The sequence below is a fragment of the Equus caballus genome, chromosome 4 (assembly GCF_041296265.1).
Source record: "Equus caballus isolate H_3958 breed thoroughbred chromosome 4, TB-T2T, whole genome shotgun sequence".
Taxonomy (NCBI): Eukaryota; Metazoa; Chordata; class Mammalia; order Perissodactyla; family Equidae; genus Equus; species Equus caballus.
The window spans coordinates 109,992,577-110,009,240 of record NC_091687.1 but is presented as its reverse complement, the minus strand read 5'-3'; the positions used below and the strand labels follow the sequence as shown (position 1 = coordinate 110,009,240).

The following is a 16,664-nucleotide window of genomic DNA, read 5'->3' as shown; positions in this document are numbered from 1 at the left end:
CTGTTTACCATCATCCGGCTCACTCAGCCTTGTGACATGGCCTTAAAAACCTTGTCCAAGGTGTTGTTGACAGCATCAAACACTGACACTGTTTTGCTGTCTCAAAGAGCTTGCTGGCCAACAGTGGTGTCTTATTTACAGGGACAGAGAAGGCAGAATCACATTTTATTTTCCTGATGTCTCCTGCTATGCATAAGCCCGCCAAACAGCTAATCGGCCCTTGCATATCTATTTACAGTGTCTTCAGAACCACCTGGCTGCCCTTTCAAACACAGGTCACAATAATGTAGAACATGCTTTCTTCACCAGAAACTTCTTACCTGTGACTCTGATTTCCAGGCTTCTAAAGCACTGGACATTTTTACTGATGAGAGCAGAGAAACTCTCAATCAACAGGAAGGTTGTGAATTCCCTTCTCAGTGCATCAGTAGAATAACAATCTGTCATTTCTCCAGCCTGGAGTATCTACATTTCTGTGGTCACCACAAATGGCTTCTTGCCCGAATGGATAACAAAGACTACACCCTGATCTGATGCTGTAAACACAAAAGCTGTCTGGTGGAGCTGATCCCCTTGAATGATGCTCCCTAAGATTAATTCACTGAATATTTAAGTACCCAGGTCATCACTTTAACACAGGAGGTAGAAGTAGAGATAGGTCCAGTACTGAGGGCAATTGAGAGCACGCTTGCAATTGTAATTTACACTCAGAACACTTCCAGAGAAATCTGGAAGTCAAATTCAGATAAAACAGTATATCTTCCCAGAGTCATTAACACAAAGACAAAGAGTAGATCACAAACGTTAGTAGGATGGTAGATTCAGGGATGGAGGTGGGGGGCAGTATTTGTAATTTGAAAGTGAGAGCATTCTCCCATCCCAGGTGTAAACTATTGCCACCGAGACAGCTTCTCTGGTGTGGCTGGACTTTGTAATCACCTGAGCAGCTTTTAAAATCTCCAATGCCACAGCCATCAAGCCACACCCCTGATGAAGGGAACCAGGAAGGAGAGATTTATTGTAACTGAATCCCCCAACTTAGCTTCATGCCACAAAATGAAACACAAAAAGCGCAAAGTGAAACATGGTAGGTGTGAAAGCTTTTGCACAATGACATGAGCAGTGTGTGTGTGGTATCAGGGGTCTTGTGATAGTCCTGGTTCTATCCCCACTTAAAAATACAACCATGGACAAGTCAGGTGGTGGTGGAGGTGGTGGTGATGGTGGTGATGGTAGTATAGTCTCGGTAGCAGTGGGATTCAGGTCTTTAGGAATGAGAACCCTGTTTTTCTGTGATGTTTCCATTGCTCTGATGACCCCTGACTTCCCTCTCATCCTTAGTAAAGGATTCAATAGACCAACCTCCCAGCAAGTCTGCATTTTGTACAGCTTGGACAGAAGAAGGCTGTGTATCACATCTGGGTCAGAATGGGGTGTATCACAGGCAGTGCACGCGGAGGAGGACTGTGGAGGCAGAGGAGGCGAGAATGCAAGCTTCCTGGGAATAGGCAGAAATCTAGAGAGTCACTGTGTGCATTTAGGAGCAGTAAGCTGCACGCACACACATCGGTATGCTAGGTCTTTCACAGTGTGGAGTGAAAAAAAGAGGAACCAACATCTACACACACACACACACAAAATTACAAGTACATGCATATCATAGCGCCATTCATGTAAAAGAAGCATGCACACACACACGCACACACACAATAATACATGTTTAACTAACATTAATGGGAAAAAAGGGTACCTAAATTAATTTTAAATCGGTGCCTATGAGGTTGGGGGTCACTGGAATAGGGACTAAAGAACAAATGAAGAACTGGGAGAGGCCTTGCACTGGGCAGGAGGGTGTGCCGTGAAGAGGGCAGATCTCAATCCTCAGTACTGGAGATCAAAGTGAATAAACTGAAGGAAAATAAGAGAACACAAACGCGAGAGTCCTTTGGGCCTTTGATAGGCCATGAAAGGGGCCGGGTCCGGGAGGGGACCGTCTCTGGGCCCCCTGAATCAGGGACACACCACCGGGTTCTTTCTCACCCACTGCGACCAGGGTGCAGCCTGTGGCTGCCGGGGCAGGAGGAGATGGCGGGGCCAACACATGAGCGGGACATTGGAGGAGAATAAACACACAGATCAGCACAGGGCAACGCGTCTCCAAAACGATCCTGCCAGGCATCTGCCGCATCTTAATTCAACACCCAGCCCCATTGCTCTGGAAAGGCCAGAGGAAAACCTGCAAAAAACAACCGTGTCTGTGTTGTGGGTGCAACCAGGCTCGCGTGTGAAATCGTAAAACCGCAGGCCAGGCAACGCGTGACGGTTTCCATCTGGTTCTCCCCCCCAGGCTCCAGTGCTGCTCCCGGCACTCCTGGACAGGTGCGGGCAGCTCTCCTCGGCCTGGCCACTCGCCCTCGACTCGGGTTCACTGCAGGTCGCCAAGCTCGGGCATCCTTCACGCGCACGTCTTCCGAGGTGGCCCCACGTTTGCTCCAGGAAGCTGCTCCTCGAGTTCAGCTCCTGCGGCTCCCCCTCCGCCCAGCACCTCATTAGCCCTGGTGACCACGAGCTGTTGTGCTTTCTGGAAGGCGAGTGACCTGATGGGAGAGGTCATCCAAGGGCCTGACACAGCGCATGGCACATGCCGATGGCCAGTCAGTGTTTGGCAGGCGGAAGGACTCCGAAGCCCAATTTTCCCCATTTCCGAGAACCCTCAGGGGGAAGTCAGGCTGGTTAATAAACAACAGGGGAAACTGGAAATGAGGGTATAAAGGTTAGATAGCCAATGGAGGAAGTGTTTTATTTTTTCCTCTTGACGGCTCCTAGCAGCCTGTTGAAGGTGACCCATGGACTTCCAGAATTCTCTGAATCTTTCTGTGGGGGCTGTGCAGGGGCTAGGAGTTAAGGGCGGATCCTGGAGCCAGCCCTAATGCTCTGTGTGGATTGAGACACATTCCATAAGCTCTGTATTTCCCAGTCTCTGCATCTGTAGAATGGGGAGACGGCGGGACCCGTGTCACAGAGCTGCGTGAAGCTTCAGTGACCCGTGTGTGAAAGCCCTCAGCAGTGCTGTTCCCAGGGATCGCCCTGGGACACAGCCGCCGTCCTGTAAGACAGGGTAAGCCCACGTCCTCACTCCTGGAGAGATGGGCAGAGGGAAAAACAACAGTGAAAACAAGCCAGCACGTCCAGAAGCTCAGTTTGGAAGGAGAAAAGGAGAATACAAACAGCCCTGGGGTCATGGTTTTACAATTTAACACACAACCCGCAACCGAAGATGCTTCTGGGCCCCACACACCCTTCCCAGGAACCCAGCCCTGCACTTATCTACTTCTCTTAAACCTGGATCCTGGAATATGCCTTTATCTGTGTCCCAACGCGGCAAGACCTCGCCCATGCGTCGCACTCCTCTGGAGCCTCCTCCGAGGAAGTCATTTCTCATCCTGAGGAACACTCCTCGAAGAATTGATGCCTATTTTGTAGCACTTAATTTTTTTAACATTATACATTTCTTTGTTTGTTGTCGATTCCTTCCCAGATTTTTGAGGGCATTATTTAGGTCTCATTCCTTTTTATATCACTCCACAAAGTAGGTGTCTTATTTTTACTTTTTCTAGATTCCTTCCTTTAGCTGTGAAGGAAACCAGAATATGTCACCCCAAAATATGCCTCTTTGACATAAAAATTATTTTGAGCTGAAGGCAATTAAAGAGCAGCAAACCCAGAAAAAGCTCCCCCTTTTCTGCCTAAAGGCAGGAAATAAATTCTCCTCTTACTGGAGACAGACTTTCATCAGCCCAGAGATGGCGTCCGTAGAATCTGCACACTGACCTCTCTCCCTGAGTTTCCTCCTGTGCACAGCAGGCTCCTTGTCTGAGGGATACGGTCCAGGAGCCCCAGGGGATGCCTGAAGCTGTGGATACTAATGAACCCCATATATACTACGGTTTTTCCTATACATACATACCTATGATAAAGTTTAACTTATAAATTAGGCACAGTAAGAGATTAATGGTGCTTTAGGGCCATTATTAAGTAAAATAAGAATTACTTGAACACAGGTACTGCCACACTGCGACAGTTGATCTGAAAACCAAGAAGGACACTAAGTGACTAGCAGATGGTGGCGAATACAGCGCGGATCCCCCAGGCAGAGGGCTGAGTCATGTCCCGGATGGGAAGGAGCTGGATGGCAAGACAGGTTCCGAGGGCAGGTCAGGGCTGAGTTCAAAGGTGAAAGTTGTTAGCCTATAGGTAGTATTTACAGCCATGAGACGGGATGACTGTATGAGCCAGCCGTGTGCTGTGTGCAGTATCTCATTTAATTTTCACAACCACCCATGAGAGTAAACACTCATTATTAATATTTATTTCCATCTTACAGATGAGGAAACTGAAGCAGGAGAGATTGAGTAACTTGCCCAAGACCACAGAACCAAGACTTGAACCAGGCAGTTGGCTTGAGAACCTAACCTTCACTCGACACCGGGGTTCACAATCTGGGGACATTAAGCAACGACTGGAGAGTGACTGTCACAGCTCAGAGGAGGGTGCTACTGACATCCAATGGGTGGAGGTCAGGGTGCTGCTAAACACCCTCAATGCATGGGACAGCCCCCACAGCAGAGAGTCATTGGGCCCCAAACACCGAGAGTGCTGAGGTTGAGGGAGCCTGCTCTAAGCCACGATGCTGTCACCCTCCAGGCCAGGCTGGCCTCCTTTTCCACATGCCACACTCCATGGCCCCTCTCACACCTGCAGTCAGTCACTCACTTGTATGGATTTGTTCAAGGTCTGTCTGCCCCCTGCATCACAACCTCCGTGTTTCATTCACCGCTACATACCCGGCGCTCAGTCTAACGGCTGTAAACACTAAGTGCTCAATAGACAGCCGCTCACATTTAGTCCATGATTTCTGACAGATTTGTGCTCACTTTTGAGAAATCTCGAGGATGTGCGACAGAGGAGTGCAAGAAAGCGTGACACTTCCATATTACAGATTTATATTACATACGAAGGCGTTATTGCACTGAGCCCGGGAAATCAGAGCAAGCAGAAAGCCTGAGACCAGCAGCCGAGCTTCAAGCCCTGACTGAGGCTAATTTTTCATTGTCCTTGAAGCTAATCAAGCCTGCGGAAACAGCATCACCAAATTGACTAAACGAGATTTTCAATTAACTCAAACAGATGGCTTAAATTTTCCAGGTGACTTTCCGTATTAATTCAGTGAGTTTGCTGGACCAGGCCCCAGGAGGCTTGGCAGGGATGGGGGTGGAAAGGAAAACAATGGAATATACACGTCTTCAGGAGAGAAGACAAAGCAATGATCTGAATGTTCCTTCAATGCCAGCAAAAATATCAGCCAAATCGATTTAACTCCCCTGACCAGCGCAGACTAAGGACCCACTCCTCAAGGAGGGGTCATCAGAGAGTCATGCCTTGGGACTGGCTGCAAGAGGGAGGAGATCAATCCAGGACAGGGAGAAGAGCAACAAAGAGCCCTTATAAAGCACTGGAATTCTGTGCCTGGTCTGTGCACCTGAGGACTTGACAGCATTTTAAATCTCATTGAAGAAGAAAGAGTTGAAGGAAACCCAATGGAATTCTGCAGAGGCCTCTGGCTTCTGGGGTGTGGGCAGATGGAAACCCCTGCAGGAGAAAGACGCACCATTCACAAAGGACCAGCAGAACCAAGTGTCTGAGCACTCAGCCCTGATGATATAAGCGAGAATTACGGCAAAATTTGGGTTGGGTACTTGCTGAGTCTCCATATGAATCCTTCTTGGCTGAATGACCCATTCATAGACTTAGGGGGTCTACAAGTGAGTGGATCCTGGCATCAGTGCAATTCCTTCCTCTTTTTTGAGTCTCTCATCAATGTTCTCAACAAAGAGAGGTTTAATGTTTTAAGTGGGCTCTGGGAGCACAATCAGTCCCCAGGCCACTTGACCTCTGGGACAAAATGAAACTAATATTCAGAGCACTTCACTTAGATGGATCCTACTCAGTTGTTCTGATTTTTTAAAAAGATCTACCTAACCCAGACATTAGTAATAAGTAGTTACCTTTGTCAACATGTTCCACCAACTACATGGTTGTTATCTTGCAACTGGGCAATTTGGCTTATTGGAACAGGATTTGCCATCAGTTCCTGGAGCTGGCAAAGTACAGTCGTGCTCTAAAATAATGCTCTAAAAAGGGGGCGCTATTTACATAAAGTCCGATTACATGGATTTCTTGGAAAGACAGCATCGGTTCTCCAGTGTCTGCTGTGTGTGAGGCAGTGTGGCCCCTACTAAAGATGTGCAGTTGACCAGACATGGCCCTTCCCAGAGAAGCCCAGCCTCCTGGGGAGGAGAAGCTGCTCCTGACCCAAGGTAAGAAATAGTAGTGCTGGTTTGACTCGTGTTCCTTTCTCAGAAAACTGAATCATAAGGCAGCAAGGAAAACTTTAGAACATGCACCTTTTTCTTGGATGTTTACATTAGCAGTAAAATATATCAGAACTTGAAGAGACCATGTAAATGAACATTCATCTTATTTTTTTTAACATAATAGAGGGAAAGAAGCAAACCTCATTCGTGGGTCGTCAGGTGGCATCATCTCCAGATCATGGGTGGGTCCATTTAAGCCAATGACGTGGAGGGAAATACTGGGGTTTTCACATCCAGCCTGGGAAGTGAAAGGGGACAGAGATGTCAGTGAGCCACCTCCTGCCTGGACGGTGCCTTGGGAGAGATGTGGCATTTCCTCATCAGCGGGACCACTGGGTCTGCCTGATGCCCTCACTTCTCTGCATCCAGCAGAGGGAGACATTGGGGTTCACAGAGGAATCAGCAGTAGGACAGGGCAGAAGTCAGGCAGGTGCGCCAACCCTTGCCTCTGATCTGGGAGAGGGTGTCATGGGGCAAGGGGCGTCTGAATTCTGTTAGCCAGAATATGTTGCCTTTCTACTAAAACACAAAACCCCAAATCCTGAGCAACCTGAGATTTCATAATTCCAAGTTCAGAGTACCTGTCCCAGAGTTCACTATAAAATCCAGGGGCCCCTACTTTCCTGGATTTCAGGTCATCACTCCCAGATTAGGGGAACTCCCTCAAAAGGGTTCACCAGGGAAACCCTTCCATCTCTGGGAGGTCAGATGAAACTCAGACAGCTGCGAGCTATCCTGTGTGCAGGTGTGGTGGGGATGGAGAGGGCTTGAAAGATTCACGATCAGTCCAGCGCACTTGACTGAAGTGTGTTTCCAGCTAAAACTCCCAGACCCTTCCACATAATGCAGAGTGAAGTCCAAGCACGACTAGCTAAAAAAGGAGTAAAAGAATCTGCCAAAAGGCAAATCCATGTCACTTGTTGACATCCACATGCTGTCAGGGAAAACAGCAGAGGCAAGGGCTGTGGCCTCAGAGGAATCATGCCCCTCCATCTGGGACCTCCTTGGATATTGACCACACCAGTCAAAGAACTCTGGAGAAGGGTCTCTATTACCAGGTGTTGTGAACTGAATGTCTGTGTCTCCAAAATTCGTATCTTGAACCCCCAATTTCCAATGTGATGGTATTTGGAGGCGAGGCCTTTGGGAGGTGATTAGGGTTAGATGAGGTCATGAGAGTGGGGGCCCCATGACGGATCAGTGCCCTTGCAAGAAGAGGAGGAGACACCAGACCTCTCTCTCTGACACGTGAGGAGGCAGAGAAAGGTGGCTGTCTGCAAGCCAGGAAGAGAGCCCTCACCAGAGCCTGACCATGCCAGCACCCTCAGGCTTCCAGCCTCCAGAACTATGAGAAGTAAATTGTTGTTTAAGCCGCGCAGTCTGTGGTGTTGTTATGGAGCCTGAGCTGACTGAGACGCCAGCTGTTTCCTTTCGCTGGCCTGGGACTCTCGGAACCTCGCTGGCCTCACTTGTACATTATTGCCTCTCTTGCTCCCAATTATAGGCTGCCATGTCTTGTATTTCAGGTTTACAAGACATGTGGCAGCCGCTCTCTGAGCCTCTGATCCTTGGGAAGTTGAGGCTCTGTGCTCACTGGCGGAGGCTGGAGGAGGAGGCAGCCCCAGGAGGGAGCGAGCGTGCTGTCACCAGGCGGGTGCTGGTGGTGAAGTGCTCACGTTCATCTCGCCGCCCCAGGAGCCTCGGGGCAGTCCAGTGAAGCCAGAGGGCAGCAGGACAGCTGCCTGTGTGTCCACTCTCTCGGACCTCAGCCCCTCTTCGATCGAGCTGGCTGTAGAGGTTTGGCATCAGGTCCTCCCTTCCCGCTGGGAGGCTGCGATTTGCTAACAAAGCGAGGTTTGGATGTTCGTCCCGCTCCCCACTGCCCTGCACCCTTGCTGTTCCGCTGGCTCTTTCTGCTAACAGCTTGGTCTGGGGAGCAATTAGATACACCATGGGTCAGAACGTGGCCAAGCAGAAAACAGCCTGGCCCAGACCCAGGGGGCCAGGGTCAGGTAGGTCCCACTGACCTCCCGGAAGCCAAATTCTAGAAAAGGATGCCGAGGAGAGAGTGCCCTAAGAGTGGGCAGGGTGAGTTTTTGTCGCCCAGGAATCACAAGTGGAGGTAATGTATTTATTTTGGTTCTGATGAAGCTTAGACAAATGATTAACGTTAGTTCAATTATTTAAAATAAAGTTAACGTGCCAACAAATTCAACTCAACAGAGATGGGAATTTAATGCAATGTAATGGGAAGTAATTAATCTTGCCTCTGTTGACTGCATTGCTCATAACACATCTGATTATCACAGCTCCACGTTCGGAGTTGGCTGGGTGGGGTGATGAATAATGCAGAGAATCTGTTCTGCCGTTTCTTCTCCCTACCTTGGGGTAGTGGTAGGGCTTCACGGTGGGGTAGATGGAGCCGGTATAGGTTGGGAGCTCCATGACGGGCACGCGTGAGTCGTTGATGGTGGCGTAGGCCAGCCTTGTGCCATCAGGAGACCACCAGTGGGCAATGTGGGTCTTCAAAATCTCCTCTGAGGGAAAGCAAACAAAGTAGAGAGATGTGAGCAGGCAACAAATGGAGTGGAAACCAGCGACGAGCAGGCACAATTGCGAGCTGGCCAGGAGGTAAATGAATCCCCCTGGGGACATTTATCTTCTACAACCTTCGAGAGGTCGTCCCTGTGCCCTGAGTATGACTTCATTCCACAGGCTCTCAAAAAACACCATCAGACCTCACCCTAAACCTCAGCACAGTAAACCCAATAAATCAAGGCCCAATGGAATGGATGCTAGTTGTCTGGAAACCTTCTTTTTTTGGCACAAATTTGAGCACTAGGAGTCTAACAAGTACTTTTTGAACTGAATTAGTATTGTACTGTTGTGGGTTATTATTTTAAGATGATTTGAACAACAGAACTAGAGGAAATCAATTCACACGGAAGCAGGGCACCCCCGGGCAGAACCGAGTGAGAAAGCAAGCCGTGTTGGAGGTTGAATCCCAGAGAATCCCAGCTCAACTTGCAGGAGATGCCTGGGGATTCACGCCTACACGCAGACCCCCGCGTGCACAGCTGTGCGGAAGGAGAATGTGTTCAAAGGCTCAGCATGGTCCTCACTCTTAAAAGAAGGATGCAATTTCCTCTGTGTGGCAGAAAAACAAGACGGCCCCATCTTCAACAGAACTGAAATGGAAATAGTGATTCTTTTAGGTTTCCACCAGAAATACCCATTATTCCGCCCCATCCCACAAGCATCTTGGCTAATTAGAGTTTTAACTATGGATGAGTTTTATAGGATCTGGCATCTGTTCCAGAAAGACCTATTCTAGTCTGCTTTTTACAAGCCCATGGAAGACACTTCCCAAGTGTAACAAGTGAGAGAATGGGGACCAGAGGCTGCATCTCAGTGCTAAACAGCCATGAGGTCATGGGATTCTTTCTTGTACATGGTCTATATGTATCGAAAACTAATTCCCTCTAGATTTGTTTTTAAAATAATGATGTATCATTCTACAATCACATAGTACGAGTCTCATTCAACTGGTCGTTACTAGGTGTAGACCGTAAACCAGCTCCCTGTGCCCATAGTGAAAGAAAGGCAATCGAGGAAACTGAAATCACGTTGAGAAAACAAGACGAGTGCATGTAACACAATGGGGAACAACGTCAACTGGATTAAAGCCAAGGGATGGGGCCCACGGGAGGAAAGGACCACAGAGAGGGAAAGAAGCAAGGCGGGAGGACACAAAGCTGGGCCAGCCTTGACGGCGGGTGGGTGACTGTCGGCCAGGATGGAGAGGAGAGCTCAGGGCCACGTTGGCGAGGGCCTGGCTGCTGAAGGCATTCCACACCAAGTTCAGGGACCGAAAGTGGGGCTTGCTGCAATGCTCTCTCCCGGGGTGGGCGCCAGAGGCTGACTCTGGGTTTGGGGGAGCCTGACTGATGGTGCAGTTTGTCCCTCCGTCCCTAGCTCTGCCGGCCCAGTTTCCTAGAGGGAGAAACCCCAATGTCTTATGGGACCTGCAGCAGCAATCCTAGGAGTTAACGCACTTCATTAAGAGCCGTTCTCCTCCTGAGTAATTCTCACCTGCCCTTCCGAGCGCTTTCCTCCAGGCCTGCCAGCAGCCTGTGGAGACCCCATCCATTGTGACCTGGTTTTGCCGCTGGACTCCATCACCAGGAGTAGAGACTCATCCAGCATGATGCCTGCACATATCTGACTTTCTACCACGCATCCCCGGTCTGGAACACAGCTCCTCAGTGGAAAATGGATGAAAGGGCCCTGCATCTGGGGTCTAGTCTGGTCTCCACTCAGAGGCTCTGAACGAGTCCCCATCTGTCAACCGAGGGGCACAGTAGCAGCCCCCAACATCCCCTCCACCTCCAGTGTTCTGTGATCTCGTGGCATCCCGTGAAACGACTCAGAAGCTTTTTCCAGAGCCTATAAAAACCCAAAGGTCTGCTGAGGTGAAAAAAAAGGAAGACGGCCAACTCTCCAGGGCTTGTAATTTTCCAGTGTCTTCAGCAGCCAGAAAAGTGACTTTCAGGTGCGCATTTGGAATGAGGTGATTCAGAAACGACTTTCTACAGAACCACCTGATTCGTTCGGTCGGCTGGTGAGGAGAAGTGAGTAATAGACTCCGGCAGATGGTTGGCTGGAAAAATAGGTACCATTTGCAATGCAATTTGCGGGTGATTCTGCTCAATCAATTCTGTGCTGCAGGGCTGGGAGGGAGGGCCCGATCAGGGCACAAGCGAACCCACTATGAGAGAGCGAGATTCAAGGGGCAGAGGCGGGGCAAGGAAGCCGAGTGGACCCGCAGTTAGCCGAGAGGAGCCCGGCAGTGCTTTTCACAGCGCGTTAATTCATGGCCAACTCAGGAAGATCCCAAATAGGAAAACAGCCGGCTGCAACAAAGGCTTCATAGAGGAAAAAGCGTTGGACAGAAACAAATAACAACACAACCCCTGCAGAGAGAATGCATCTGTTTCTTCTCTTTGAACCCAGAGCAGTCTCCTGAAAGAGAGGGATGACAATCCAAACCTTGTGCAGAGTTACACCCCTTCATTCTCAGACAGGCCCCAGACGCTTGGTGAGGGGTGACCAGGAGAGGGAGGCACGGCCCGCTTCTCATTTCCACCCATCTTTGTGGATATCTCATTTCTAGGCTTGCCCTGAGACCTAAAGGAAACACAACTGCTTTGGTTCAGCCAGCACAGCGCAGGAGGGGGTCACACATGCAAGGGGAAGAGAGAAAGAAAATACGTGGTGAAGGCTAGGCCTGAAGCTCGGTTGAGAATAATATATTTCTGTCAATTCCATTGGCAAGTGCCGGAGTATTTCCACTCAGCTCAAGTCACCGTTCAGAGAATTCAGATGCTGAAAAAGGATCACTTCAGCCCAGAAAACGAGCTGCCTGGAAGGGAAGTCAGAGACCACACCGTCCAGGGACGACAAACGTCTGCTGAGGGTGTTGGCAAATGTGAGTTCCTTTCAATTCCATCTCGCAGCGAGATGGTGGCAAATAAAAAGAAATTCTGCTGCACCAAAGGTCAGGCCACACAAAACGACAGTATCTTTAGTTTATTTTCCCTAAATGCCCTTTGACACACTGTCCCTTGGAGTTTTTACTTTTCTGTGTGTTAGCTGCTCATTAAAGAGATAATTAAGTACAAGAAACTAAGGGGGGAAAAGACCAGGCAGATGAGATCTTGACATTTTTGTGTTAATTATGAATGTCCCTATTCTGCAAATGTTTTCTTCAGGATTTCCAGCTTAATGAGGCAGTTGGCTTAAATGCCATGAACCAAATGTAGTTTAGGAATAGAGTTTTGCAGAGAAGAAAACTCTATTTCATTGACTAAATAATTGCATGAACCTTTGCCTTGGAACACGACAGGAAACCAGCCTGTCTGAGCAAGTACAATTAACTTGTAAAAACTGGAGGATATAGCTTTCCTTCACCTTCCCTGGCCTGTCCAGGGACCATTCCAGAATCAAACATGAAAGATACATTTGGGGCAGTCGTGACTGCCTCTCCCTTGAAGAGGCGGGAAGTTTTATGCACGCAGCTTAAGGTCATAGGATCCAGGCCGAGTGTCCTCATTTCTTGACACTGTGTCTTCAGGAAGCCAACTCTGCTATTTGAATGTTATTCATTCACGCCAAACAATGTTTAGGGCTTATCCTGTAGGACAAAGTCCCTTTGGGCTCAAGGTAGTCCTTGAGGCCAGTCCTGCAAAGAAGAGGAATTCTCACACTTCCCAGATTGTCTGGCAGGTGCAGAATGAGCCGGGGGTCACGGGTACCATTTCACAATGCCGCCTGGCATGGCTCAGGCAGTTCTCAGGGAAGCACCTGGGAATGCTGTGTGCTTTCGGTACAGATGCTCGGGCCCTGCTCCACCCACCCCAGCAGAACAATCAGTATTTACTGGGGTCAGGGGGAGGGCAGAGGCCCCTTTTCTGCAAAGCTCTATGGGTGACTTTCGTGTACATTCTGGTTAAGAACGACTGACCACACAAATATGCCCTATGTGATCAAATGAGTATTGTATTTTGGAACTGTAGGCATATGGCTTTATCAATATATATGAAATATGTTCCCAAATTATTTGGGAGGAGTAAACCTTCTTGAATAGAAGAATGATAGCTTCCCCTTAAAGGTTTGTTGTGGATTGAATTGTGTCCCCCTAAAAGACATGTTGAAGTGCTAATCTCTGGTACCTGAGAATGTGACCTTATTTGGAAACAGAGTCATTGCAGATGTAATTAAGATATAAATTAAGATGAGGTCATCCTGGAGCAGGGTGGGCCCTTAATCCAGTATGACAGGTGTCCTTATAAAGAGAGGAAAAGAGACACAGACAGACAGGGGACAATGTCGTGTGATGGCAAAGGGAGAGACAGGAGTGATGCACCCACAAGCCAAGGAACATCAAGGATGGTGAGGGACCAGAAGCTGGAAGAGACAAGAAAGATTCTTCTCAGACTCTCAGGAGAGAATGGCCCTGTGACATCTTGATTCCAGAGTTTCAGCCTCTAGAATGGAAGCAATAAATTCCTGTTCTTTAAAGCCATCCAGTTTGCGATATTTCCTTAAGGAAGCCACAGGAAACTCACGCACGGTTACAACGACGCTGGTTGCCAGAGAGCTGGCTCCACGCTGGAGGATACAGACTCCTGAGTCAGGGGCTCAGAGAGTCAGCCAGAGGCTGCCCTGAAACTCACTGGGTGGAATTTCTAAGCCAGACCTGACCACGGTGGATGGGGCGCCACTGGCCTCAGCCCTAACAGCTGGGGACTAGCCCTGGTGCTCCTCGTCCCCCAGTGCACATGTCTGATACTGAGTAGGCTAGGCTGAGTCCCCCATGGCTCTGGCTCTGATGTTTCCAGCCTCCAATGGGCTGATCGAGTTGGCTTCCGTCTAAAATGCTGCGTGCTTGTGTGGCTGAGGTCCGTCCTGAACCCCAGTCAGATTTAAGTACATCTTTTTTGGTTTAGCAAATACCCATACAGTGCTTAATATGCGCCAGACACTGTTCCAAGTACTTTACACAAAACAACTCATTTAATCTTGCCTGCAGCCCTCATGTCATTAGATAAATTGGTCCTCTTTGGATTTAATCACCTGCAATAAGCAGCCCAAGGTTGACCCACCCTTCTGGACATGGCATGTTTATCCGGGCTCTCCTGGGCGGTCCTCCCAGGAGAGCTCCTCCGCAACAACAAAAGCAACAGCAGTAGCGGGGCTGGTCATAGAAAACGCCATTTAACAAGCATGACAGTGTGCCAGGCTCGGTGCTCAGGACCGCATGTATTTCTGCTCACTCGCTCCTCAGACAGCCCACTCTCTTGGCCCCGGAGTCCTCTCCTGGTCCACGTTAGTGAGGCCCCGGTGTATCTCTCACTGTGTCTGCTCACATTGTGGCAAGGAAGCCTAACAGCCCTTCCCTTGTCTAGAAGTCAGCAAGCAAACGTGCACCTGGTGTCGTCCTTCATTCTACAGCGTTCAACATTGTCCAGTCTTCACTTAGCTTCGCTCTTCGTGGATGCTCATAACAACCCTGCACGAAGCCCCCTTGTACAACTGGGGAATAGGAGGTTGACGGAAACTGAGTCAGTGAACAAAGATGGAGTCCTCAATATATACAAAACCCTAGGCCACAGTGTAGTCAAGACAAAGTTTACAATCTAGCAAACAAAATATGACTACCGCTAACAGTCCCGAGGGGGGCGGTCAATGCAGAAACCACAAGGGACTGTCGGGGAGGAGACATTGGAGAAGGCTCTCATGGGGAGGTGGAGTGCTAACGACTCCCCAACATCCACCCCTCATTCTTCTTTAGGAGAAGAACCAGTGAATCACGGCTGGGTGCATGGCCCTCCAGGGTCAAGGCCCTCTCCGCCTCCCGTGAAGTCAGGAGTCTCCGCAGCTCAGAGATGGCATGAGTAAGGTCCGGGTCCTGCCTTTAGGAAAAGGAGGGACCAACACTGCCTCTTCCCCTCCTACTAGCTGAAGTGCACACATGGGTGAGACTCTTTACAGGTGACACACACTGTAGCATGGACCTAGGAGGTGCACAGTAGATTAGAAAGTCCTTGAGGTCCTCAGGGTCAGATGGAGCTGAAGGTCAATGTCACCCCCAAGTGGAAGACAGAATGCCATCGCAGGGGTCTGCAAAGGACCCACGCCCAGGGAAGGACGTCTCCCCCATCTGTATTCTGACAGCTTTTTAACAAGGAAGAGAGATTTTGCTCCTAAATAAGAGCTAAGGCCTCATCTGCAATTCCCCCGGGAGCAGCTGCGGAGCTGGATGTAAATGCGTGATCCTGGGCATCCACAGGTCTGACGCAGGGTCGCTGCAGACTGGAAGGGCGTGGGGTAGAGGAGGGCAGCGTGGAGAGTCACAAAAGGCACCCGGACGCCGGGAACTGAAGCGCAATCGACATCTCCCTGACAGCTGCATCCAGGGTTCCCAGGATGGACAGGCCAAGCACGGGACTGAAATCCGGCTAGAAAGAAATCCCAAGGCTGATGAGGGGTGTGCAGACACGAGACAGAAAGGGAGAGGAGAGGCTTTCAAGTGGCTTGGGGAGCTGGAACTTGCTGGTGTTTCTCTAAGAGTTCTTTGAGGACACATCTTCCTGCCTCATTTACCTGGGTGAGGCAAGGTGGGGGTGGGAGGCCAAGAGTCGTTTCTATCAGAGCACAAGGGCTAAATCCTTGCATTTGAATCCTGTCCCACACACGTTTCCAGGCCTGTGTACAGTGGAGGATGGGGGGGTGCGAGGAGATACATCTGCTGTGTCTCTGTCTTCCCCTCAGTGGCACAGCCATGTCTGAAAGGCAGGAGGTCACAGACAGCCATGAGGCTGGGCTGGCAAGACCAAGAATTCTCACTCTCCTCTTTTAAATCAACCACACACCATTTCTACATGTTAGTTATTTCCCCTGTTTTTGATGCTTCAGCTCAGCTTTGGGGCAGAAGTTCCGCTGCCTGGATTTTCTGTCAGGAACGAAACATTCAGGCAGCAGCTCGTGTTTTCTTAGAGACAGAACGTAAAGTTGCAGACTGCCTCCAAAAGCAGAAAATAAGATGTTCCTGAATTTATAAGTGCTGCAGATTTGGCTGGCCCATCACTTAAAGCAGGAGGCTCACAGGAGAGCATCTGTGTCTGTGGTTCTAAATTCCCAGGGCTCATGAGCTTGACCAATTACGATTTTGTTGTTTTTCCTGAGGTCCTAGTAAAAGTAAGTGTATGGGCTACATGCCGTCTCTGGTCCATGATAACTACCTGGGTTATCACTAATTTGGAGAAGATCTCAGGGTATACAGCTGCCCGGAGTAGACAAACGACATCACAAGCATCTTCCAAAGCTGAGCCCATAAAAACCTCTTGACATTATTTTGAGTTATTAATACTCTTTTTCCTGAGAACTCATTTATACCTTATCATAAATCGCTCTACTAAGCTTGACACCTCACTGAGTGTGGCACACTGTACTTTCCAAAATTGGCCAGGGCAATATTTCTGGTCCCACATGCTCTTCCAGAACTTGACACTCTCACCATTAAGAGGTGAGGTCCATGTCCCCTCCCCTTGAACTGGGGCAGTCTTTGCAGCAGCCTGAACAAACAGAATGTGGTAGAAGTGATGGCATGTAACTTCTCGGGCTGGGTCTTAAAAGGTGATATGCTTCCCTCTGTCTCTCTCTTGCCTG

The 16,664-nt window shown here is 49.3% G+C and overlaps 1 protein-coding gene across 6 annotated transcripts in view; it reads right to left on the bottom strand.

The window, feature by feature from the left end:
• DPP6 (dipeptidyl peptidase like 6) overlaps positions 1–16,664 on the bottom strand; it is a 986,698-nt gene that overhangs the window by 102,043 nt on the left and 867,991 nt on the right. For all 6 annotated transcript variants that reach the window (XM_070265304.1, XM_070265306.1, XM_070265308.1 and 3 more), the window contains 2 exons: positions 8,817–8,971; positions 6,575–6,672 (listed from right to left, as the gene is read on the bottom strand). In XM_070265304.1, the coding sequence (XP_070121405.1) occupies positions 6,575–6,672; positions 8,817–8,971 (253 nt within the window). The remainder of the gene's footprint in view (positions 1–6,574; positions 6,673–8,816; positions 8,972–16,664) is intronic.